Source organism: Marmota monax, unplaced genomic scaffold (genome assembly GCF_021218885.2).
Source record: "Marmota monax isolate L192 unplaced genomic scaffold, Marmota_monax_Labrador192_F-V1.1 WCK01_AAM20220418_F8-fsc00057, whole genome shotgun sequence".
In the NCBI taxonomy this organism is placed as follows: domain Eukaryota; kingdom Metazoa; phylum Chordata; class Mammalia; order Rodentia; family Sciuridae; genus Marmota; species Marmota monax.
Window position 1 is genome coordinate 8,858,910 of NW_026693933.1, and position 26,435 is coordinate 8,885,344.

The window sequence follows — 26,435 nt, forward strand, 5'->3', positions numbered from 1 at the left end:
AAAAAAAGGGCTGGGAATGTGGCTCAGTAATTAAGCACCCTTGGGTTCAATGCCTGGTACTGCCACCTCCAAAAAAAAAAGTTTCCTGATAAAGAACACATGATTGGTAAATACTTGGAGACTTAACAAGTCTCATGTGTATTTTACCATAAAACATTGAATGATAATTAAACTGGACATAAAATTATGTTGAAAATCATTTTAAGTTAGAATAATCTTCAGGCTTCTACTCTTTTAACTTTTGAGAGACAATCATTTTTTCCTATTTGTTTGTTTGTTTAGTACTATCTTTTTTCTTAGCTATGCTCAGTGGCACACACCTGTTTCCCAACAATTCAGGAGGCTGAGACAGGAGGATCACAAGTTCAAGGCCAACCTCAGTAATTTAAAGGGGCCCTAGGTAAATTAATGAGACCATGTCTCAAAAAATAAAAAGGGCTGGAGGTGAAGTTCAGTGGTGAAGTGCCCCTGGGTTCAATCCCCAGTATGGGGGCAGGAGTGGAAATATAGATATATGTATCTTTTTTTCTCTCAACTCTGATGTTTCAAAAGTTTACAATAATGTACCTTGATGTATACCTTGTTTTTTAAAGTCATGTTGGGTATTCTCTTTTCAGCCAAAGATGTCTCAATTCTTTATTAATGAATGACACTGTGATTCTTCAGACATTGACTCTTTTTTGTCTCCTATTTCCATCTTTTTCTCTTGGTTCTCTTCAAAGAGATTGCCTTCATTTTTCTATTAAACCTTTTTCAGCTATTTTTAATTTCTATGAGTTTCTACTTATTTCATGACTGCAATATCTTATCACTCTAAAGTAGTCATTATAGTGCCTTTGGAATTTTCTTATGTTGTATTTTCCTATTGCCTTTGAATTTTCCTGTGTTTGTTTTAAGCTTTTCTTAAATACTTGATCTGTCAATTATTTAAGAGTAAGTTTTTATAAAACTGATAGATTATGCTGTGCATATCAGAGTGTTTCTCAGTTCTTGGGCTAAACTGTAGGGTAATCAGCGTAGCCAGTAAATTTTTAATTGGTAGCCCCCAAATGTCAATATTTTCTTAGGGAGTTATAAGCTGGGTACAGACATTTAGGAGCCTGGGTTAAGAAGATATTTTTTCACTTAATCCCTGGTTTCAGTTCTGCACTCTTCTCTGTGTTTTTCCCTAAGTCTGGATCATCTGTCAGTATTTCCAAAAACCAGTCCTTGTATCCTGCAGAAGACCTGTCCAGGTATGGCCAGTACCTGACTACAGCAGGGGAAGGAGACCTGGGAGTTTAACTGTTGTGTAATTCAGCATTCTAGAGTTCTGTTGTTTTTGTGTTCACCCACCCCTCTTCTGGCATACTTGGTATCTCCTGTTGGGATTGTTTCCAAGATTCTGCAGGGTAATTTGGCTTGCTTTTCATTTGTGTCTCCTTGCATAATCATTTAGGTATGATATACATCTGGCTGGCTTCGTTAATAGTGTTTTGGAATTATAATTTTCATAGTATTATTAGTTTTGATTGCTTCTTATTTTCTTGATATTTAGAGTGGTTTTTAAGAAAAAAAGTTCTTGAAATGGCAAGTCCAGTATCATGTTGTTTTTATATTAAATCTGAATAGTCTTTCTTTATGATGGCTTTATAGTGAGGTGGTTAGAAAAGTCTTACCTATTCCAAGATTTTTTTTTTTTAATTACCTAAATTTTCTTTTTGTCCACTGATGGATTTCTTTTCTCCTTTAAGACTTCATCCTACTGACATTTATTTGGTGCCAAGTAATTTGTTTCTAAATGTCTGATAAGATGGTCCAATGTCATTGAATAATTCATCTATCCCACTGATTTAAAAACAAATATGCATAAATCTGTACTCATATACACACAATTTCTCTTTCATTCAAGTACCTTTCTTTAGTTATTTTTGTATTTCATTTAAGTTGTCATATGTTTTTGGAGAATTTATAATTTTCTTAGTTTCTGCTTTTATTTTAGACATTTTTATTTTTGCAACTGTGAATATTGTCCTTTTTCTTTTATTTATTATCAACTTGATCTTTTTTTTTTTTTGGTGTTTTTTTCCTTTTGTTTTCAGTTCTTTCATTTTTTTAAATACCTTAAATATATTTTATGTTTTGTGTTTGGTAATACCAGTATCTGAAGTGTCTGAAGATCAAATGCTGCTGTTTTTTTCTGTTGACTTCTTCCTGGTGGTTTAATTCCTTGTGTGTTTTGTAATTTGGGATTGTGTGTTTAACATTTGATTGATCTTAATCTCTAGGAATATTGGGGGACTTGGTTTGTCCCTGGAGGTCTTCTCTTTCCTTAAAAGGAGAATAGTTTTGCTTTTGCCAGGTTCCCTAGCAAAGTTTGAATTTTCCTTGCCTGTTGGTTTCCTAGATTGGCAGGTAGGGTAAATTCAAACTTGAAACCTACCTACAAGCAGGACTGTCATTGTAAATTCTCAAAGGAGAGAGACTGCCTCCACCTGGACCTGAAATTGAAACAGGCATATTACTGTTTCTCACTTTGCCCTCAGACAGATGTTTCTTAGCCTGTTTTTCACTGAAAGTATAACTACTGGTTCAAGCGATCCAACTTTAAACAGATATCTCAGTTCCAACTCCTTATCTTGAGCAGGTTCAAGACTTTATCTTTTCTCCCTCATACAGCCAATAAAAACAATTTCTAGTTTACAGTATTACCAAAAGATTTCAGAACATCTCTAAGAGTCTCTTAATGGTTACTATTCTGGTGTTTAGCTTTTTCTTAATTTTGGCCCTCTATGTCTACTCTGTTGGGATCTTAGCTGTGCTTTCAAAGAGATATTTATTTTATTCTTTTCAACATTTATGTGTATTTTGTTACAAGAAAGTTTTTTTATAAATCTAATCTGTCAATTTCCTATAAGTGGAAAATCAGATTATTTCAACAGATGTGAAATATATAGTTTTCTAAATAATGACTATGATACACCAAGTATACTGTTAGCTCTTGAGTTCCCTTTCGTTTTAAACCAGAAACCACATGGGGCGGCAAGGTAGATTTCAATTTATATGTGATAAGGAAAAAAAAAAAAAAAAACACCCAAATGAGGTAGCAAAAATAATAGGTGTTCAAAGTGGTAGTTGTAACCCATTTTGAACACTTGTTTTTGCTACCTCATTTGGGTGATTCATTTAAGGTATGACTGGTTCTGGCACAAAGTTAAGAAAACTGATGAAAGAAAAATGAGCACTTTTATTCTTCCTAAGATGATATCAAGATTGGTAATAAGTTGGAGTTTTTGAATTATTAAATCACTTGCCCTTGATTTAGAAGTCTAATGGAAAATTCTATTAGACTTGTCACATAGCTACAGCTTTAGAGTAACGTGGAAAATAGGTAATCTTGGACCAGTAGTTAGGTAAGCTAACCCTAATCTGGAAAAATATTGTGGTATATTCATATAATGAAATGTTCTATGGTTAATGAAAAAAAAATTTTAAAGACCAGGAGTGTTTGAACCCAGGTAAGGTTTTCAAGGGAAAAAGAAAAAGAGGATATGAGTGAAGGACACATCCTTGTGAATATTTACATTTAGGGGTTGAAGGGGGTGGGAAGGTGAATTCACAGAACTGCTAAAACCAAAGCCTAGTGTATCTTGAAGACCAAGATATGTTAAGGAGAGCACAGGTGACCACTAGTCCCTTTAAATACAAAGAGAGAAAAGAAAATCAGCACCATAAAAGATTTTTGATTAGGGTTCCATCTTTTGGGTTACATACATGTTAATATCAGTTTTTTCATTAGTCCTCCATTTGCAAATTCTGGTATTTTCTGGCCTTACAGTTTCACAAGGTAGAAGGCTGCACTATTTCTTCATGCATGAGTTATTAAAGAAACTAGCCAGGCTCAGAGTCTACCATTTAGTTCTTACGTGAATTCTGAATTGATTTAGAATCAGGATAGTAGCATTATTTGAGAAATTCAAGTATGGAGATAAGGCTCTTAAATTAGAAGCTTTGTTTAAATATATTCTTTAGCTTACCAGGCTTATTGCAGCTTTCCTTTTCCTTTTTTTCCCCACTTAATGAAGAACAGTGAGTTATTCCATAACTTATTATCTAAGTACAAGCAGCCAAGACCTCAAGTGTGGGGGACTAGGCAGAGCTATGTAGGGGAAAGAAAGCCTCCAGCCTCCATTCTTCAGATCACAAGTTGTCTTCCTGCCATCTAATTTATGTTGCCTTTTCATAGAGGAAGAAAAACAGAAAAGATAATCTAAAAAGTAGAATAAAGCTAAACCAAAAGAATGTATATATAAAAAGAATGTGTTACAAAGTAAAGTACATAGTTAAAGGCCCAAAGGGCCAGTATAAAGTTTTTACTAAAATTTTTCAAATGATAATAATACTGAAAGGAATAGCTCCCAAAGAAATATGCCTTAGGAGTAATGAACTTCTCAAGGACAGGTGCCAAGTGTTCCCAGACCTCTGCTTGGAGACAGAAAAAATAAATAAATTTAAAAATCTATCAGAGAAGGAACTTAGTTCATGCTTTCTCTGGGTCAGCTACTGTCATCCAGCAGCCTGTTGACTGGATACAGTTTCCTCCTCACTCTCCCCTACCTTTCTCTTGCTGGGTATATTAGATTCATACACTATTCAGATGATCATCATGTATGGAACCCTCTTGGAGCAATGTTCTCAAATCCCAGAGTTTTAGATTCAGAAGATCTGGGCTAGTGTCCAATCATTTGAATTTCTAACATGTTACCAGGTGATGCTGATACTGTGGGTCACCAGACCAACATTCCAAGAACTGTCCCAGGCTAAATCCAGCTTTGAGCTTTGGTGGTTTTTACATTTGTGAAAGAAATATTAAAAAAACAAAAACAAAAACAAAAAACTATTTCACAGAAACCAAATGTGTCTGAGAAAGCCTAAGGTATTTACTGTCTTCCCTTTACAGAAAAAGTTTGCCAGCCTCTGCCCTAGGGTATTGACCCTAGACCTAAAGCCAGAGCTTTGGTGTCTGAGGTTTCTAGCTCTTATGCAAAAATGTCTCTACTCAAACTCTAAAATGAAAGGGAATGCTAAATATTGATTTTTATTCACTCACAAACTTTTCTGCAAACTTTTTCTTGATCCCTTTTCTAAAGACCCTACCTAGCCTCATGTACAAAAGTGGCTTGCATGAGTTAAGAATTTTTTGCACTGTTGAATAGAAAATTCAATAATCAATAATATTATACATCATAAATAACACAAATAGATGTAAAAGGGGTACATAGTGAAAAGCAAGTCTCACTGATAGCCCTTTTTCCTAGCCTATCAATCTCTTATGCTGGATAATGCTAACTATTCTTCCAGAGGTAGTCTTGGGACTGTATATATAATATATAGTCATTTGCTTATTTATACATATATAAATTATATATAAAATGGGTATATATGTTTAAGCCCTCCCCCCTGCTTTTTTGGTACTGGAAATTGAACCTAGAGGCATTTAATCCCTGAGCCACATCTCCAGCCCTTTTTATTTTTTATTTTAAGACAGGGTCTTACTAAGTTGCTGAGGTTGAACTTGTGATCCTCCTGCCTCAGCCTCCTTAGTAGCTGGGATTACAGGTATGTGCCACCACGCCCAGCCTAAAATACAATTTTTTAACACAAATGGTATTGCACTCTGTGTTTTGTCCTACATCTTGGGTTTTTTGTGTATGTGTTTGTGTGTATGGTACTGTGGATGGAATCCAAGGGTGCTGTACCACTGAGCTACACCCTCCTATACCCCATCCCCTTTTATCTTTTTTTAAAATATATTTATTTATTCATTCATTCATTCATTCAGTTTTTAGTTGTAGGTGTACACAATATTTTATTTTTATGTGGTGCTGAGCATCGAACCCAGTGCCTCATGCATGCTAGGTGAGCACTCTACTTCTGAGTCACAACCCCAGCCTTTTTGTATTTTTTATTTTGAGACAGAATCTTGCTAGATGCCAGGCTAACTTCAAACTTGCAATCCTCCCTCCTCAGTCTCTGGGATTACAGATGTGTGTCACCATGCGCAGCTATATCTTGTTTTGTTTCACACAACACTATTTCTTAAAGATCATTCCATATGTTCATATTAACTTTTTCCATTCTTAACAGTCACTTATAATATTCCATTTAATGGATATATCCTAATTTTCTAACCACTTCCCTATCAATGAATTTTAGGTTCATAACTCCTACGGGGGGATTACTGCGTTAAAGGATATGTATATTTGTGATTTTTGTGAACCTCACTATGTGACCCTCTGCCTTACCAGATACATACACCCATTTGCCCTGTGTTCCAGACAGTTTTATCTTGACCAATTTGATAAGTGAAAAACTATGGCTTTAATTTGTATTTCTCTTAGATAGAACAGGTTGAGCATGTTTTCATATGTCTAATATTTGTCCATACTTCTTTTTCTGTGAACTGTATTCAGGTATTTCAAGTTGTTGGTCTTAATCTTATTACTAGGATGTGTTTTTATAACTGTCTTTATAAAAAATTTAAATATATCCCTAGTTTGTCATTGTCTTTTGATTTTGTCATTTCTTTTCATCACATGGTAATTTATCTTAAAATTTTCTGTAGTTAAGTCTGAACATTATTTTGTGGCTCCATGTTTTTATCGTTTTGAGGGTTCCTTATTCTGGGGCATTTTTATTTTAACCACACTATTTTTCTTTGAGATATTTGAGATATTTTTGCATATTCCAGTTTGTATTGATTTGGAGTTTAAAGTAAAATATGAGGTGGGGATAGTTTTCTCCCCATATTATTATCTAACATTGGTGAGAACCCTTTTTTTACCCCCACACTGATGTAAAATGGCACCTTAATAAGTGGCCCTTAACCAAAAGTTTGAATAAGTGGCCCTTAACCAAACTGAGGAAGTACTGAAAGAAAAAGAGCATGTTAGTTCTGAATTTTCATTGCACTTGAGAGTCATCAAAAACAGTGCTTCTCAAAGTTTTATGTACATCTGAATTATTTTGGGGTTTTGTTAAGTGTGCAGATGCTAATTGGGCAGATCTGCGGTGGGGCCTAGTATCCAGCATTTCTAACAAACTCCCACATGCTAAAACTGCTGCGCTTTAAACCACATTTTAAGTGACAAGAAGCCCTTTAAAATATGAATGCCTAGGCTCTATCACCAGAGATTTCAATTGGTCTGTGATAGGACATGGTTATAAAGAGTTTCAGAGATTTCCTAGGTAATTCCAATATGTTGTTACAGAACCACTGGGTTTTAGGAGGTGTGGATTTCAGTAATTATTGTTTTGGTAGCTATTGCTCATGAAGCCAGGAAATTCACTGGAATGTAGTAAGTAAGTGCCTGGCACAATCTTAGAACAATGGTGATTGTTGAGAATAATAAATTGGTTAGGATTCAGATCATTATATATTTCTCCTACCATGTTTTCTCTCTCTCTCTTTGAATGCTATAAGGGGTGATAAAAATAAAATTATAGAAATAAATGCTTTATTATGTCTGGGCATTTATTTTTCAAAACACTGCATTTAGTGCCTGAAGTTCTTGAATAGTTGCTGTGTATTTTTCTACAGGTGGAATGAGGTACCATCTGCTATCTCCAGAGGATAGAGAAGAACTTGCAGATGGCACAAGACCTAGAAGAAAGAAACATGATTACCGCATAGCCCTATTTGGTGGCTCCCAACCACAATCCTGTAGATATTTTAACCCAAAGGTAACTAATTTTTATTCTTTTGATTTTGAAAGCACTGTGCAAATATACGCTCACCCAAGTAGTAAATTTTTCTTTAAATATGTCACTTTACGGCATTCTTTCACATACCTTTTAGGATACATAGTTACCCTTTTTGTTTTACAGATAAGGAAATTGAGATTTAGATTTCAAATGTTCTCATAATTGCTCTGATGTTCTTTATAGCAATCATAACCAAAGAAAACAAACAAAAAAAAACTAGTTCTCCTATCTTTTTTTGTTAGCAAGTCCCTGCATCCATTCTTTTTGCCTTTATTCTGTGCTATTTTTAATGAAAACCTGCTTCTGAAGCTAGATTTGCTTTTTTCTTTAGTTATTAATATTTTAATATAAAAAATAGTCACTCTAAGCAATTTGGAAAACCTAAAAAATTGTTAAGAAAAAAATAAAATTACTTTGATCATTTAGAAACAGTCTCCAGTTTTAGTGTGCCTTCCAGTACATATTATGCCAATTGGGCTAGCAGATTCTGAGTCATAGGTCTAGGAACATAATCTTTTACAAGTAGTTATCCCTTGAAAGAGTCCACTCACATTTCTGCTTCTTATTTCTTAGTCCTATGTGTTTTGGTTGTTAAGGAAAAATACCATATTTTGCTTGTACTGCATCTATTGCTGGGGCAGAGCAAATATCACAAGCCTAAAAGATAACATCCAAAATTTAGTAGTATCCATAACACATGCTGAATTCTAGCACATAATGGTCTCTTTCATAATTCTGTAGGCACAGTTTTGATTGATGATAAATACCCAATGAGACCAGAGCATCCTGTTGACATTAGGATACTCATCTGTTGCTTATTTCTGTGTGAAGTAGGTCCTTGGAGGTATTCTATGTTGTAATGTAGTGATTCACAAGGGGGAAGGACGAAAGACCAGTCCAAATCCATATTAAGTATCAATTCCAGTGAAGGCAAAGCATTGCTCCTTCAACAATGAGAGAGTCCCAATGGAGAAAGCCTGTTATGAGGTAAATTAACTTGCTTCCTTACAGTATGGTAGCAAATTAAGGACTTAGGATTGGTCAGTGTTACTGACAGTGTCAGCATTGGTCCACATTGACCTTAGAGAGGAAAAGTCCTTTGGCTACTATAACTCCTAGCTTATACCTGCCTCTGTCAGTGCCACTGATCACTCATCAACCCATTGAGCAATCAGCAAATGGGGGAGGGAAGACATAGATGTGGTTCCGTACACAAGATACTTTTTTTTACAGTTGTGGACATTCTGATAAGAATTCATGTGGAACATAAATTTGTGTGTCCTTCCTGGAGGCCCACCTACATTGCCTTTCTTCAAATCTTGTCAACAGTCTTGCATTCTTATTTCAAGTCTGTATCCATCAGAATAAACAATTAATGATGCCCAAGCGTTGATAAACCTGACCTTAGGCTTTTCCTTCTAAAGATATAATGGATAGCAAAATGAACTGCTTGAAATTCTGCCAAATCAGAATACTGTCCTTCTGTGCTGTCCTTTAGTACAATTCCTAAAAGGGTTGCACTGCTTTATCAGTTCATTATTGGCTAGTCCTTTAAAAAATGGACCAAGCTCAGGTATCTCAAATTTGTCAGTGATTATATAGGAAATACCTCCATGAAGACATTGTTTTGGTTGAGGGAGAAAACTGTGAATGAAGGGAAAGGCTACTGGGTAAGGATTATAATTAGCTTGTTTGGTATTTTGTGCCTTTGAAACTGAAATAAGCCCAATCTTATTCCTACATACCACATAATTGATTGAAGGTGTGCTATTTTTGTGGTTAGATAGATCAGGTAAAACTGTTCTAGATGGATTAATATGGTCACCTGGTTTCCCTTGGCATCGGACATTTATTTGCTTTCTGTCCAAATCTAGTGGCCAACCAGGAAGTGTCTACTCAAAGAATGGCACTTGCTTAAAGGAGGTTGACTGTGCTCCAGAATCCTAGGAGTGTACTCTGTGATCATATTGGTACATTTCTCAAGCAATGTACACCATCCTGGTGCCCTGGGATCATAGGGCAACCTGAGCAGCCGAGCCATATTACTACAGCCTATCCCACTGAAAAGGCTTTCTCCTGCTTTGAAGTATACTTGTACTGAGAGCTTTTTGTTTTATATGGTAAAACTGGTTTGGGGGGTGGTGGTTAGGGGGATAAAACACCCAGTTATAGGATATGTCCCATCTCCAATATATAGAAGGTGATTGAGGCAGCAAGCTGTTCTTCATTTCCAAGGGGTAAGACCAACATGCCATAAATCAGGACTTGACACACATTTTCTTAATAGTCTAGAGTAAATATTCCAGCTTTATAGACCATTGATCTGTGCCACAAGTATTCAGTTCTGATGCCATACAAGGAAAGCAGTCACAAATAGTACATAAAAAATTGGCATGGCTGTGTTCAAATAAAACTTTATTTATAAAAACAAGTAAAAGTCTGGATTACCTTCAGGCCATAGTTTGCCAGCCTCTACTCTAGACCTATGGATTTTAAAGTGATCAACACTGTATTCTAGACTAGCTTCTCTTCTATTTTTACCAAGATACATAGGATCCTTTTCATGTTCTTGTCTCTAGAACTGTTCAGTATCATGAGCATCAACAAAGTAAACCAGCCTGTGACTTCCTTTGGGGAAGGTGAGCTGGTCCAGGTTCTCTGAAGTTTAGATTATGATGTTGTGCCAGAGTCAAGAGATCTCTGAGGTCAAGTCAGAGACCACACATTATTTACCCTACCAGAAGATAAGAAAATTCCTCTAATAATCTGGCTAGACAGTAACAGAAATAAACATTAGCCAAGTGTTAGCTATATACCAAGTTTCAGTTCTTGTGATAATCTGGTCCAGTAAGACTGTGTCTGGCCCTATTACAACTCTGAATCACCAGTCTTGACAGTTCTTCCTCCAGTAGAGAAGACCTCTGACAGCTTCTCTTTCTCACCATAACACTTAACACCATAATCCATAGAGTAAATGATATGCTGCAAGATATCAGAAATACTTCCCCAAAGAGGATCAGTTAAAGTGAATCACCATCCTATTTGTATCTCCATTTTTGGCTGTTGTCAACTCAGCAGCCAAATGGATCTATTACTGATCCATGCCTTCATTCTCAGAATATAGGCTGACATCTGGCTTCCTTCCTCAGTAGAAAACTGAGTGGATGACAGGTACCATGAGAATTCATGGCCTGGCAACACACTCCAAAGGCACAGTTTCCTCAATGTGCTTAAAAGGTTGATATACCTACCCACCTGTGTCATACTGTTGGTATTTAAGTGACAATTTTTGTTGTTGTTGTTTTTTCAGGATCCTTTTGAGCCAATAACAGGGCAAATGATGATTTTTTTTTAAGCAAAAACTGAAATCATAGCACTTTAAATTAAAAGGCTACACACTACAACTTTAACTGTTAATAAGTTACATCCATACAGCCTAACTGTGGTGGCGTTGATTTGGGCAGTGAAGAAGCAATTAAACCAAATTTTGGTAGAAAGTATTTTAGAGTAGAGTGGCTATTTTGATGTACAAATAGGCCGTAAGAAACTTGATTTCATTTAGAGGGCAGGGAGCATTATTTCTAGAATAATGCAAATGAAAGGTGACTCACTTTTAGTCCATAGTTCTAATGCTTTCCTTGATTTTTTTTTTAATTGGACAGTTGAAAAGAGATCCATATTCTACACAAGCCTGGCAGTGAGAATGTAGCTTCAGAATTCTCATTTTGTATCTTGCTTTCTGCTTTTACCAATAAATCATACTTAATTACTTTTTTTTTGTATACTTAACCACAAATTTTTAGACTTCCAGGGGAAAACTTCAAATAATTGAGGAATTAACTGTTAAAAAAACAACAAAATCTTCATTCTATCAATTATCTCTTATTCCTGGAAATAATACAATTATAATATTCATTAAATAATTCTATTAAAAATGTCAGCCCCCTCCCTACTTTTAGCTATAAAGTCCATCTTGAAAAAATTTTGCCATTTACTATTTGTCTATAACATTTTAGCATGTCTGTTAGCCTTTATTGTTTCTAATGCTAAATTAATTAGGGAAGCTGATTTAATTAACAAATAATTATTAATCTTGGCTCTCCCAAAAGGGTTATTGTTTCATTATTCAATTCAAGTAGACTGTTAAGTAAGAAATACTGTGTAGGAATTGGTAAACTTTAAAATTCTTGAATTTAGTAGTTCAGAAATGTTAAAATGGGTTTCACTATCACTAAATAGAGTCCATTTGTTTGGATCTTACACTAGCCAAAATGGGGACCACTTTCAATGCATTGATCTCCTTCAAAGGGGACATTTTAGGCAGTGTTACTTAACTTATCCAGAATTAAGTCAATATTGTAGTGAACTATTTCTTGGATTATTATTGGCATCAATGGAAAATATTTGTATTAATGAATGGCTTAAATATCAGTTAAATTATTTTGATAACAAAGAATCTTTTTTTTTTTTTTCCCTTGAATGTTAGCAGAAAAAGAAGTCTTGGATTACTATATTGAACTGAAATGTTATTTCTCTCCTATGGTTCTTTTGTAAAGCCAACTGAGTCCACTTTTCTGCATCTCATACCTGTTTTTAAATTTCTAAGTGCTTAGTGATTGCTAAAAGATTGTTGTGAGTATTTTAGTTCTGTTATTCACAAATTGTAGCATGGTTAATGTCTTATGTAATTGATGTCTAAATAAAAGTTGACTTACTTGACCAGTTTTTATTTGGACTCCTACTAGTGAAATGATGGGCTGAAGAATTGAAACTTTGTAAGGATCTTGGCTTATTATTTTTGTATGGTGAAGAAATAGGAGACTGTCTATGCCCTAGACAAAAAAAGGGACTCTGCATGTTCCCTGACAAAAACAAACAAGAAGTGAAACCAGCAGAGTGAGGACTAGAGTCTGTAAATTACAAAGGCAGAAAACAGTATTTTGTGGTACCACCAGGATCAGGCTTGCTCTACCTGCATTCTCTCAGGACTCTAAAGTAGATTCATTACTGAGGTTAGTGCCTGGCCTAATGTGAGTACTCAAGTCTGTGAGGATGAATGAACCATTATATAGCACTTCAGAGAAATTTTTATCAGTTGGTTTTATGGGACTGGATCTAAAATATGAATGGACCCTAATTTTTTTTTAATTTCAGAAACAAGAAGTAGTTATCTTCAAATCAGAATACATTTTTCTATTGGAAATATTTATTAGAGGTATCACAGTACCTTACTGGGCACTGTGGTGGATGCCTGTAATCCTAGCAACTTGGAAGGCTGAGGCAGGAGGATCACAAGTTCAAAGCCAGCCTTAGCCTCAGCAACTTAGCAAGGTCCTAAGCAACTCAACAAGACCCTGTCTCAAAAAAAAGGGGGGTGGGGGTGGGGGGTGGGGTGATGTGGCTCAGTAGTTAAGCATCTCTGAGTTCAATGTCTAAAAATACAGTGCCTTTAAATCACTTTATCTTAGTTTTATAGCCACCTTCCCTCTTAAACAGGTCTTCCCAAAAGAGAAAGCAGTCCCACCCTGCGATCAAGGTGGAAATTACAGTTACTTATTGTGTATGACTTTAAAAGATCACTTGCATAAAATAAGCATAAACTTAAAGGAAATGGTGTTATTTTAAAAAGTGAGAATTTTATAAAAATATACCAGTAGTCTTTGCCACCAACAAAGAGTGTTTCTAGAAGCACTGCACTGAGGTAGAAGCATGAACACTGCTAAAATGGTCAGAAGCACCTACAGCTCTGCCCTACAGTGAGTCCTCATTGGCTTGTGTTGGGTGTGACAGGCGCTGGGACCTGTGTACTTGCATACATGCTGAATATAATGCTCCCACCAGCCCTTGGTTTCACTTTCTGCTTTGGTGATGAGCATGTGTTTGACTATATGGCTTGGACCAGGACTGATTTCACTTTTCTGCCTAGTTAAGAGCTTCCATAAGTATGATGGACATTTTTGTTGTGCTAATATATCTTTAATAAAGGCTTTATTCCCTGGACTGGAATTTTCTGAATTTCGATAGGTAGAAGCGTTCATTCATTATGTGAAATCTTGGTGCGCACAGTTCAAGAAGAAGGGACTGGTTCCATGGGCAGTTTCCAATGACTGGAGAGAACAGCTCTGAAACAGGCATTTCTGGCTGCTCTAGGGAACTTTGGGGCTCCAGGGAGATAACCAAATTTTGCATAGGTTTAAACTGCTTGACAACCTATTTGGTTTAGTTATCATGCTTTCTGATGTGAAAAGAGTTATGCCTCTAAACATGTTTGCAGTTCAAACATGTTTAGAGTTTTCCAACCAATGACCTTATACAGTGTGTTCTGTAGATGAGGTGATGGAGGTGAGACTATCATTTCTGGCCCCTGTTCTATGTGATGAATTTTGATGGTGGAGGGTGTGTATGGAGATTGGGGATAAATCCCAGATTAAAATAATTGAATTTTAAAAAAAAAGTTATTTCTTTTCAAAATCCAAATGGGTAGCAGTCATCCAGCCACTGATATTGTTGTAATTCAAGTGTGGATCATCCTGGGAATCCCCTAGGCTTCCTTTGTTATCAACATAATAGGCTTCCAGTGGCAAAATCAGTGTTAACTGCAACTTATGAACAAGAAGTATTCTGCCTGAGTCTTTGTATGCAGTTTGGTTGTACAGGTTGACTTCACATTTATGTAAAGAAGGTATTGGAGCACATGTTGAGGGAAATTCTAAGTGTTCTGCCTTCATTGAATATCTTCCAAAATAGGAATAGTGAGTCTCAGTCCATTTTTTTTCAAGCATCTTCATAACACACTGATTTGTAGTTTTGTTGTAAAAATTAACCTCATAGCCCATTCCATCCCACCTTGGTCCATTGCAGTTTATTTTTTTGTATTGTCACTGTACCTTCAAAAAATCTTCGGTGAAAATGTGAGTAACCCCAGGAGGGATGATGTCAGACTCATTCTTCATAAACCACAGCCAGCCTTAATTATCATAAATTAATAAAGAGTCCCTTCAAAGGTTTGGAGATAGTGGAAACAGAACTGTAGGTATTTGAAGGGGGTTAAGTGGGAAGAAAAGACAAAAATAGAAATAGTATCTCTGTGGTGGTGTGTTAAGGGATTCTACCCTTTGGGAAGTGGCAAGAAAATAGTAAGCACGTGACCACTAGAGGAATAAGAGGCTGAGAGTAACTGGGAAGGAGATACATTCTCACTACTTACTATATTATGTCACCTGATAATTACATTGGCTACCTTTGGTGCTTGTTCATATGATGACCCAGAAGCACAGTAAAACCTATCATTCTCATAAATATTGAATCCATTCAGTTAGGAGTGGTGAGGGGTTTTTCCTTTGAAAATTGATGATCCGGGTGTAAAAGACAATTGTCCTCAGCTCATACAAAGAACAGAGAGTATTGTATCTTTAGCTAATTGTAAAAATATATAGTTTAAACAAATATTTTTTTTTTAAGAGAGAGGAGAGGGAGAGAGAGAGAGAGAATTTATTTATTTATTTTTAGTTTTTCAGTGGACACAACATCTTTGTTTGTACGTGGTGCTGAGGATCGAACCCGGGCCGCACGCATGCCAGGCGAGCGCGCTACCGCTTGAGCCACATCCCCAGCCCCTAAACAAATATTTTAACATATATTCCTGTTAGCATAGTTCACCTAGAATTTGAAGTTTATTGGTTGGGCATTGATGGCCTATGAAAGACACATGTAACACAGTCCTGTCCTCAAATTCAAAGTTCATGAAACATTCAGAAATAGAGGGCAGTGAGAGAGCACAGAGGTGGGGGTCTGTTTTGGGAGGTCAGTTTTTTCCCTGCTATGACTAAAAGATCTACCAAAAATAAAGGAGGAAAAGTTTATTTGGGGCTCATGGTTTCAGAGGTCTTTGTCCTTTGACAGCCAGCTCCATTCCTTAGGGCTTGAAATAAAGCGGATCATCATGGTGGAGAGTGTGGTGGAGGAAAGCAGCAATTATTTCATGTTTAAACTTTCTTGTGTTGTCTCACACATGAGCTTTTTGGGGACACCTGATGAAACCATAACAAGGTCAATGAGATGCTTGACTGAATTTAACCAGTTACGTATCCCAGTGTGTGATACACAGTGATGGCTTGGTCATATGAAAAAAAGCTTCCTGGGTTGGATTTGTCAACCAGGACCCCTTTGTGATAGCTTCATGGAGGTTCTCTTGAATGGGAGTTATTGGTAGAGTTTGGGAAGAAAGAAGAAAAAGTATTACAAGTATATTGAATGCTGAGTGAGAATGCATCATTTTGTGTAAAAAGTATGATTATAAAAATTTTTCATGAAAGATCACAAGGGAATTATTTAATTGAATAGAATCTAATTTAACTTTGCACTTTTAAAAAGAATTTAATGTAGGTAGAAAAACTGAAGGTGTGGGTCATTAGTCATTTTTCTTAGACCTACTCATGGGTCTTTTTTCTCTAAAGGAAGGTAACTGTTTTTTAGAAAGAGCATTTCAATCTAGGTATATGATCTTAGGCAAATCCAAGTCTTTCTAAACTAGTTTTGTGGACTAAAAGAGCTTAAACTTCAAGATTTGTGTGGATAGGAGTTATGTTTCTGTAACTCCTTAGTCATGTCTTGGATTGTCACTCAGTTACTGTCTCCCTGCCATCCTTGGGTTTTCTGATTTTCTTACGTTTAAATGTACAGAAGGTTGCCCTCTTCTCCACTGTGGGTTTCCCTTTACCTTCCCTAACTCTTCCAAACATTGACCATCTGCATTATTTCCTGTACTCCTCATGTCTGAACACAGTGAGTTGATGCTTCATTGGTGAGAACATTTTATTAAATTAGTACATGAGTTCATTCCAGAATTTGAGATAATCATGTGAAGTGTAATGTGCCTTACTATGCCCAAGATTAAAAGTTACACATCATAGTTCATTTAAAGGCAAATCTGTTGAAAATAACTTGGCAGGGTGCTCATACAGACATTCTTCCTAATATTTAATTTTCATTCAGTGGCTAAGTGCTATTGTTGAATATAATATGCGTACACAAAGCCTCAGCCTGGCAAGGGGAAAAATTTTTTTCTGTAATTTTATAATATATCTCCACCAATATTTGTGTGGCTCTATTAAAAATGGACACATTTCAAAATACAGGAACAGCCTGTGAATTACTTGCTTAACACATGTTTACTTCTGGAAAACCACTATACTCTGGTTGAGCATTGTGTTTATAAATGATAAGATGTAGAGGTGGTGAAGGAAATTTAGAAGAAAGTCAAATACTGTAAATCTGTCCTAAATTGAAATTCAACACATAGTAAAAGAGCTGTTTGGTTTTCTTCAATTCTTAAAGCCTGTGTCTTAAAATTAGTTTTAATTTCACATTTCTGTTAAAATGTTGAGTACTATTGTAGGTCTCTATGTGGAAGCAGTTGTTTGTTTGTTTTTTTTTTTTTTTTTTTGTGCCATTCTTGGCTATCATTTGTGTGATTGTTGTATTTTTACCTTTTCTGTTTAAAAAAAAGATACATTTTCTTTATTAAAAATTGAAACATAGCAGGATATAAAATTCAAAGTGCTCCCAACATTCAGACAGATATCAGTATTCAGCAAACATCACTCCAGTTCTCACATTTCATTTTTTTTTTGAGGTCACGACAAACATACTATTTTACAAAATTCTTTTTCCTCCCAGCTTTATCTTATGGTGAGGTGAAAATTTCCTCATGAAGGGCTACAGTATACCTGCCCTTTTCTTTCACATTTGGCCTATGTCAGTTTTTTCCTATTAAAATATCCCTGCAGGGGCTGGGGTTGTGGCTCAAGCGGTAACGCGCTCGTGTGGCATGCATGCGGCCCGGGTTCGATCCTCGGCACCACATACAAACAAAGATGTTGTGTCCACTGAAAACTAAAAAATAAATATTAAAATTCTCCCCCCTCCCTCCCCCCCTTTAAATAAATAAATAAAATATCCCTGCAGTGAAATACCCTTTATATGCCAGCTTTGCATACTGTCCAGTTTTTCCCTTTGGATAAATTCTTCAGAAAAGAATTATTCTAACAAAGGATAAAAATGTAAATAGTTTAGATTTTACTTTAAAAAGTGTATGAAAGCCTGCTCTCCAACCCCAAGTATTGTTTATTGATTTGTCACAGGCCTCCCAAGTCCTCAGTGGTGCAGTCAACCACAAAGCCAGGATCCTCGGTGACAGGATGCCAGCTGGAACAATTAAAAGATACTGCTGCAGTGACAAAAGATTTCTAACTGGTCCAAACTAGGAACAGAGTGCAGCACCTGCATACTCTAACTGTTGTAAGGTCAAAAATGCAGGTACCCCAGCTGTATGAAATATACTTTTCTGTAAATACAAACTGTCACCTAATAAAAATTTCCTCTGCACAGAGGCAGAGGTTGATAAGAAATTCAATTGAATTTAACCAGTTATATGTCCCAGTGTTAAAGACAGTGCCAGCATTGGTAGTATAAAAAGAAGAAAATTCTCTGGGTTGGATTTGTTAGTCAGGAATCCTCCATGGAAGAAGCTTCCTGAGAGATTTATTGGTAGAGTTTGTTGAGGAAGAAAGAGAAAAGATTTGTAGAGTTCATTGAATGCTGAATATGAAAGCATCTTTTTGGCTTGGTTGAGCATTGTGTTTATAAATGATAAGATGTAGAGGTGGTGCAGGACCTCAGCAGTCATCCTGCTAACATCTGATTCTACAGATGAGTCTATTGAGGTTCATTATCAACATAAGTACCCAGAGTAACTTAGCTAGGAACACAAGAGTGGTGAGAAAGATCCAGATTGCCTTTCTCCCAGTCCAGTGTTCTATCTAGTAGCCGGTGAAAGAAGATTTTAGAGAAATGGTACAGCATAGGAGCTAAGAGCACAGCTTTAGATTTAAATTTTGGATTATCTGTTTTCAACTATGTGACTTTTGATAAGGTTCTTACATCACTTAGTTTTCTTATCTGTAAATGAGAGATTATTTCAAGATTATTTCAGGAAATTCAGTTAATAAGTTAATTTCATCATACTTCCTAAGAAGGTAGCAATCAAAAACTAATAATTACTATTTATTACTTAATGGTAGTTTTTTTGTTACATTCTAAACCAGACCCTGAGATCATTAGATTTTAGGGCTGAAAGGGAGGAGATCATCTAGTAGAATCCTTTTATTTTACAGAAAAGGAAACTAAACTTCCTAAGAAGTGACCTCCTTGAGATCCACAGCTCTTCAGACAGAACCTAGCTTGTCCCAACTTCTTTGAGCACATTCTTTCTGACCTTGTAAAATGAATGAAATCAGAAATGTTTCTATGTACTTCTCATGAAACTACTTCCAGAAAATTTCTGGCATGTGGCATGAACTGCTTTCTATAGATTGTCACCATAGTTTGTTAATTTTAGCAGCCCTTGGAAACTTAAGAAAAGTCAGATAATGGCTTAAGAGAAAGTAAACTTGTAATTTGAAATTTGTTTTTCTAAACTCAAATTGGATTGACCCTCCCCCAAAGTTTCTTTAAGAAATCTTAAAGCTTTTTTTTTTTTTTTTTTTTTTTAATCTTGTTAATTTTGCTTTCCTTTTTCTTCTGGACCCTCCTCTCTAATTTAGATTGATTTTTCTCTCAAAATGATCCAGAATAAAGTTCTCAAGTCTTAAAATAAATAAATAAAATGTATATTTCATTTTGCATCGTGGTTCCCTTGATTTTAAAAATCTCTATTATGTATCTAAAATTGTATATACTTATATACATGTATAATTATATATATAGAATCAGTCATTATTCTGAAGAAACATAGCACACTGATGTTTTTGCCTTAAGCATTTAGAACAAATACTGACAGCCCCTCACCTCAAGAAGTTTTTGCCATCCTGTATTGCCCTACAGCTGGATATGGTAGCACATAGCCTATCTCAAAACAAAAAATAAAAAGGGCTGGGGATATAGCTCAGTGGTAAAGCACTCTTGGGTTCAGTACCCAGTACCAAGTAAATAATATAAATAAATTTTTAAAAATTTTAAAAGAACTATTGCATTAAGATATAAAACCGAACAAGGAAGATAACAGTGCTTAGTCACTGATATTGCCCTTTCAAGTGGTAGGGATTCAGAAGAAGGAAATCAGGGAAACCTCCCTAATGGAAAGGAGTCTTAAGCTTGAAAAAAGTACAGAATATAGCATATCAGCAAAGGCAAGAAAGGCTAAGTTAGGACCAAGGAAAACAGGTCTTTATTCATAGATATGTCTGCATGTGTGCATATATGGGCACTATGTCAAAACTTAAGAAAGGTTGCTATATCTTTCCCAGACTTTCCTATTTTCCTATCTTCTCAGCCCATAAATACAGACCTTTGTGTAGAATAGATACTCATAAAATTTAACTGGATTGAATTATATTTTTAATGTAATGATTCCCTGCCACCTACAACCCATAGGTACCTCCCCATGTGTGACTATAGTGCTGTTTGTCCATCTTGTTTTTAACATTGAAAACTGCAAATTCTTTTACCTTCCTTTATAACCTGGGAATGCAGGGACCTGGTTCTATCACCAGGTCAAGGCCCAAAATTCATACTCACTGAGCTGACAAGCCTAACTTCACATGTTTCTTTAATACATGTATTATCTCCTAAGTAATATAACCAGTTATCAAAGGGAAAACATCAAATCATCTTCCCAATACTCTATTTTGGGTGATAAATTGGGAGAATTAGGAAGACTTCCCCAGCACTGTTGGAGTACCTAACCATATACATACATGGAAAAAATATATATAAGCTCCTTTCCCTCCATACATACATAAAATGAAAGCCAGACAAATGAAGGTGTATTTAAGTGAGCCCAAATGTAAAACATTAAATTTTAGCTAAAATTGAACTCTGTTTTGCATTATTGGTAGAAATGCTGACATAGGATATTTCACTTATCTGCCTAGATGATGAACTAATGGGCACCAATATTATATATGGCTAGTATTTGTCAAATACTAGTGTATTACATCTACAGTAACCATTGACAGATATTAAAAATTGAGGGCCAGACATGGTGAAATACACCTATAGTTCCAGCATTCAGGAGCTCAGGCAGGAGTTCAAGACCAGCCTGGATAATATAGCAAGACCTCAGCTCAAAAAAAAAAACAACAAATTTTTTCCTTGAGACATTGGAGTCCAAATTGTAGGTAGGAAGAGGCATGTGCCTATTCCTCTCTCTCCCTCCCTCAAGTGCACACACATAAGCTCATTGTTTTTTACCTGGCATTTATGATTCCAAGAATTTATTTTAGTTCTTAGACTTGAAGCATTACTAGCACCTGTATGATAGGTACATATAACCAGCAATGTATTCCCTACTCTCTTAATAATATTAGAATATTTTAATAATATTAGAATATTTTGTTACCAAACTCTGCAGAATTACTTCATTCCTTAGACCTTCATGTCATAGTATCTAACTGTTTAAGGAAATTCAGCTAAAAGAATGCATGTTTTTCCTTTTTAATCCTAGGTCCCACGTGGGTAGTTATTTTAATTTGAAGATAAGCAGGTCGGGGTTGCAGTTGTAGTTCAGTAGTAGAGCACTTGCCTAGCATGTGCGAGGCACTGGGGGTCTATCCTCAGCACCACATAAAAATAAAAGGTATAAAAATACAATAATATTAAAAAAAAAAAGACTCGCAGGTCTTGGAGATCAGATAAAAGAATATGTGACCAACTCTTTCATCCCAAAATTAAGAGCATGGGAAAATAATGTTCTTGAGAATATCTTTAAAAATTTTGGAGAGGTTCCTACATAACTTAATAAGTATAAGTTTGGTATAAGAATGGCATGACTTTAGATTCACTGAGTTGTTAATATAGTTGATTAAATTGCATTTATTTGCTAAACAAACTTGGCAAGGTAGGAATTTGAAAATTTTTCCAGAATTTGAAAGAAAATCATTCAGTTTATCTTTGAGGGATTGCTCTCTGTAGAATATGATCATTATTTTATCTTTCATTCTGTGGGATACAGTTTCTCTAGGAGAATAAATAAAATTACTTTCCCCTAGTTTTTCAGTATCCTTTGTGTAAAACTGAAGCTTCAGGAAGGAGTTATGTTTATAGTATAGTTGTCTTTACCTACTAATAATGGATGTACCACTCGGCAACTTAGAAAGGACAAAGATCCTAATTTCAGATCTGTGATTGAGATTGTGATTAAATCTCTATTTTCCTGGTCACCTGAAAAACTGTATATTCATCATCATCAGGAGTTAAAATCCTTATAGAGGGGCTCTTCTTTTCCTAAGAGATCAACCCTCATATTCTTATGATGAACTGCTGTAATCTAGTAAACACCTGCCACATAAGATACTAGCATAATAGGTATCAGTCAGATTTTCCCAAAGGGAACTCAGCGTTGATAGTCAGTACATTCAGGGAGATGGGAATTGTTTGGATTACTGTCTGATCATGATTTTTTTCAGAAAATACCAAAACACTAGTCTCCTTTCTCTCTCTCTCTTTTTTTTTTTTTTTAAGACACAGAGAGAAAAGAGTTTTTAATATTTATTTTTTAGTTTTCAGCAGACACAACATCTTTGTATGTGGTGCTGAGGATTGAACCTGGGCCGCACGCATGCCAGGCAAGCGCGCTACCGCTTGAGCCACATCCCCAGCCCATCCTTTCTCAAAAAAAGTGTCAACATTCCCCATTCACATACATGGAAGATAGGCAGAAGTATCCTCAGATGCCATCAAACATAGGAAACAGGGTGGTATTGTGAACAGCCCTTACTGTGAGGTACTGATGTGTACTCTTATCAAATCATCAGGGAGAAAAAGCAAGTATCCTAGTACTCAGAACTTAAATATTTCAAAGTAAATAACATAGGGGTTTTTTAATAACTTTTTTTCTCTTTGCACATTTTTATTGGTATATCATAGTTGTACATAATGATGAAAATTGTTATATATTTATAAATGCACACAAATAGCATAGTTTTAAGAGCATGGTAGACAACACTGAGTCAATATTTATAGAAAATATCTCACAAAAGCCCACAAAATACCTTTTGGCTTTAGGTATCAGTAGGATAATGGCAATTTGACCTCCTTAAGGTCCATTGACATTTTTTATATCAGTCTATACATCTGGCAGGAAGGCATGGAGATATTTTATTTGAAACAATCTTTTTAAAAATAACAAAACAACTTTATTTTAGAGTTTTCTAGTATTCAATAGCAGAAGAAATAGAAAACAAGGTTATAGCAGTATATCCAGATGTATAAATTAAAAGTCAGAAAAGACAGGACCCAAAAGAATAGAGTATCTTCCTCTTGCCCTCTACTGCAAACCAACCAACATTCTGGAGAAATTACACAGATTAAATTGGATAACAGTCTCAAGTCAAAATTGTATATATTCTAGTAAATTAACACATTTCTTTACTTTTTATTTTCTTAATTACATCTATGCTTGTCCTTTTTAATTATGCTTTTCCCTCACCAAAAGCTTCCTATCCTTTCCTGTTTCAGGATTATAGCTGGACAGACATCCGCTGCCCATTTGAAAAACGGAGAGATGCAGCATGTGTATTTTGGGACAACGTAGTATACATTTTGGGTGGCTCTCAGCTTTTCCCCATAAAGCGAATGGACTGCTATAATGTAGTAAAGGATAGCTGGTATTCCAAACTGGGCCCTCCAACACCTCGAGACAGCCTTGCTGCCTGTGCTGCAGAAGGCAAAATTTATACATCTGGAGGTTCAGAAGTAGGTAAGGACTTCTTAGTAATTTTGTTTGAAGGAAATGTTTTAAAGCCAAGTATATTAGCTTTCATATTAAAATAAACATTGATATTATTTTTCCAGATTGTCTTTGGTAATTTAATTACATGTTTGTCACATTTTAGAGCCCATTTCCTTCAAGATTTACCTTAATAATTAATTTATAAGAATTTCAGCTCCCTAGATTTTTAATTGCCCATTTTTTATTATGATTAATTGACACTATCTGAATTTTAGTTCTAGATTAGTTAGCATCTAGTATTATTTGCTTTAAATATTTTTAAAGTTATACTTATAGACCTTTTAAGAATTTTTACTACATTCATACTTTTTAAATATGTATTATTGTTGCTTTCTTTGTACCATAAAAAAGAACAATCATTTTCATTTGTTGTATTCTGTAAGGTTTTAATCTAATGTTGGCAGTGATATTTTATTTTTATGGATCATAACAGGAGTGTGGGTATGGGCATAAAAACCTTTCTCATTGATGGCTGATTTGTTAGTATCTAGTAGTTTTTTCTAAACAAATAATATTTAAAACTTCATTTCTTTAGCATTTATTGTCAGTTTTTTTATAGATGTTATATACTGTATATTTTTCCCTAGTGTCCACCAACCTGATTATACCAAATTAGAAATATTTAAAGTTAAAAGGATGTAATTCATAGCTATTCAGGAGCTGAGGCAGGAGGATCATAGTTTATTTAGGCCATAACTATTGCTTCTTCTGTTTGTTATTCTCTGATCTTTACTTTTCCTAGACATTGGTTGCAATGGAGAATTATAAAGGTGGCAGTGTTGTAATTACCTTTAAATCATTTGGCATTACCCCCAGAACAGTGGAAGATAAGAAATAGTTTTATTAAGAAGAAAAAAAAGCACTTCACCTTTAATATATTATTTCCAAACCATTATTGACGACTTATAGTATGCAAAAGTTGCAAAACATGATGTATATGTTTTATCATTAAAATGTATACATTGATACCTTGAGAATATAGTCAAGAATGAACCGGTGTGATTTTAGGGCTTATCTACTTACTCACTGAGACCAGTGAAGAAGTCATTAGTAACTATCATATTAACATTAAATAAACTTTAAAATATTATTAAATAATTTTTTTCATGTTTTAAGGTGTTGATATACCTACCATCTGTGAGTAGCTTTTTTTTCCATTCTATATTAATATTTGAAGTTTAGGTCATTCCCATCATGCACAACTGGACTTCAAGACATAAATAATATTTCTTGTTTTATTTTGAAATCAAACCAGTTTCTCTTCCTACAGTACCAGAACCAAAAAACAAAGTCTTTCAAGTAAATTCATTTTTTAAATGTTTTCCAAGGTCTATACAGAGTTATTAGCTTTATTAAATTTTCTTACATTTTTGTTATTGTTTATAAAAATGGCTCTACAATTCTTTCCTTTCCTAATTTATGATTCAGCTATACAGTCAGTTCATTCCCAACCCACATATACACTCAGTTAAGTGTGATTGCACACACCCTCCCCCCCTCTTTTTTTCTTAAATATATACAGGAAACTCAGCTCTGTATTTGTTTGAGTGCTATGATACCAGAACTGAAAGCTGGCACACGAAGCCCAGCATGTTGACTCAGCGCTGCAGCCATGGGATGGTGGAAGCCAATGGCCTCATCTATGTTTGTGGTGGAAGCTTAGGGAACAATGTTTCTGGGAGAGTCCTCAGTTCTTGTGAGGTTTATGATCCTGCCACAGAAACGTATGTATCAACTTAAAATTCATTTCATTGTTACTGTATTCTATAAGCCCAGTAGGTGAAAAGGCAAAAGGACCCCAACAGAAGAATTTAGTTCTTACATTAAGAATGGAATAAGAAATTATTCTCCATTTATGTATGATGTGTCAAAGTGCATTCTACTGTCATGCATAACTAATTAGAACAGATTTTTTAAAAAAAATTTTAAAGAAGGGGTGGGTCCGTAGCTCAGTGGTAGAGTGCTTGCCTAGCATGTGTGAGGCACTGGGTTCGATTCTTAGCACCACATATAAATAAGTAAAAGTCCATTGACAACAAAAAAAAATTTTTAAAAAAAGAAGAATGTACATAAACCCGGATAACCTAACCCTTCCTTTGTACCTTTAGAAATGGCTTGACTTTATACCCCATGGAAGCCTTCTCTGGTCCTATTTGTGTAGTAAATATGTATGAATGAGACAAATCTGATTGATTCATCAAATATTTATATTTGAGATGTCAAGAAATGTAGGAGATGGAGGACTTAGAAGTAACTTTGCCCTTAAGTAGAAATATTACATATTGATTCATGGCATTAATAAATCATACCCCTAGGTATAATGTCTTTTGGGGCTCATATGTCCAAAATTGTGTTTGGGCTCATATTTATTAAATAAAATTACTCTTATATCAAGTGAGTATCAATTTTAAAAAGGCAAAATGCTAAAGAAAAAATCAGTTATCTAATTTTACTAACTTTGTAGCAAAAAAGGAAATGTGATCATTGAATAAGATAATTTTGAAATAAAATGTGTAACATCTCAGTCATACTTTTAGTTGATGTATCAAAAGAATTTTGGTAAGAAAAGTAACTTGCTTATATATATACCTAGATTGCCCGTTGTTCTTCCATTACTCGAATATATTGGTCCCCCAATATGTTCAAGTTAAATGTTATGACAAGAGTTGTTAATGTCCAGAGTTATGCTTTGTGTTTTCTATTTAGAAAATATTACCACACTAACCACACTACCAAACATAAAAGTCTTTACTCCACCTATTACTTTTTTCAACTAAAAGATAGAAGTTTAATTATGAAATATGATCACTCATCTATTTTTGCTTCTCACATATTTTAAAGGCTTTAAGAATAATTGCATAATCAATAATCCTTACCCAAACATAAATGCAGTTAAAATTTT

The 26,435-nt window shown here is 35.1% G+C and overlaps 1 protein-coding gene across 2 annotated transcripts in view; it reads left to right on the forward strand.

Annotated features, from left to right (window-relative positions):
- The window catches only part of Klhl7 (kelch like family member 7), a 56,981-nt gene that overhangs the window by 26,529 nt on the left and 4,017 nt on the right, over positions 1-26,435 (forward strand). For both annotated transcript variants that reach the window (XM_046463508.2, XM_046463509.2), the window contains 3 exons: positions 7,580-7,722; positions 23,260-23,500; positions 25,056-25,257. In XM_046463508.2, coding sequence (XP_046319464.1) covers positions 7,580-7,722; positions 23,260-23,500; positions 25,056-25,257 — 586 coding nt within the window. The remainder of the gene's footprint in view (positions 1-7,579; positions 7,723-23,259; positions 23,501-25,055; positions 25,258-26,435) is intronic.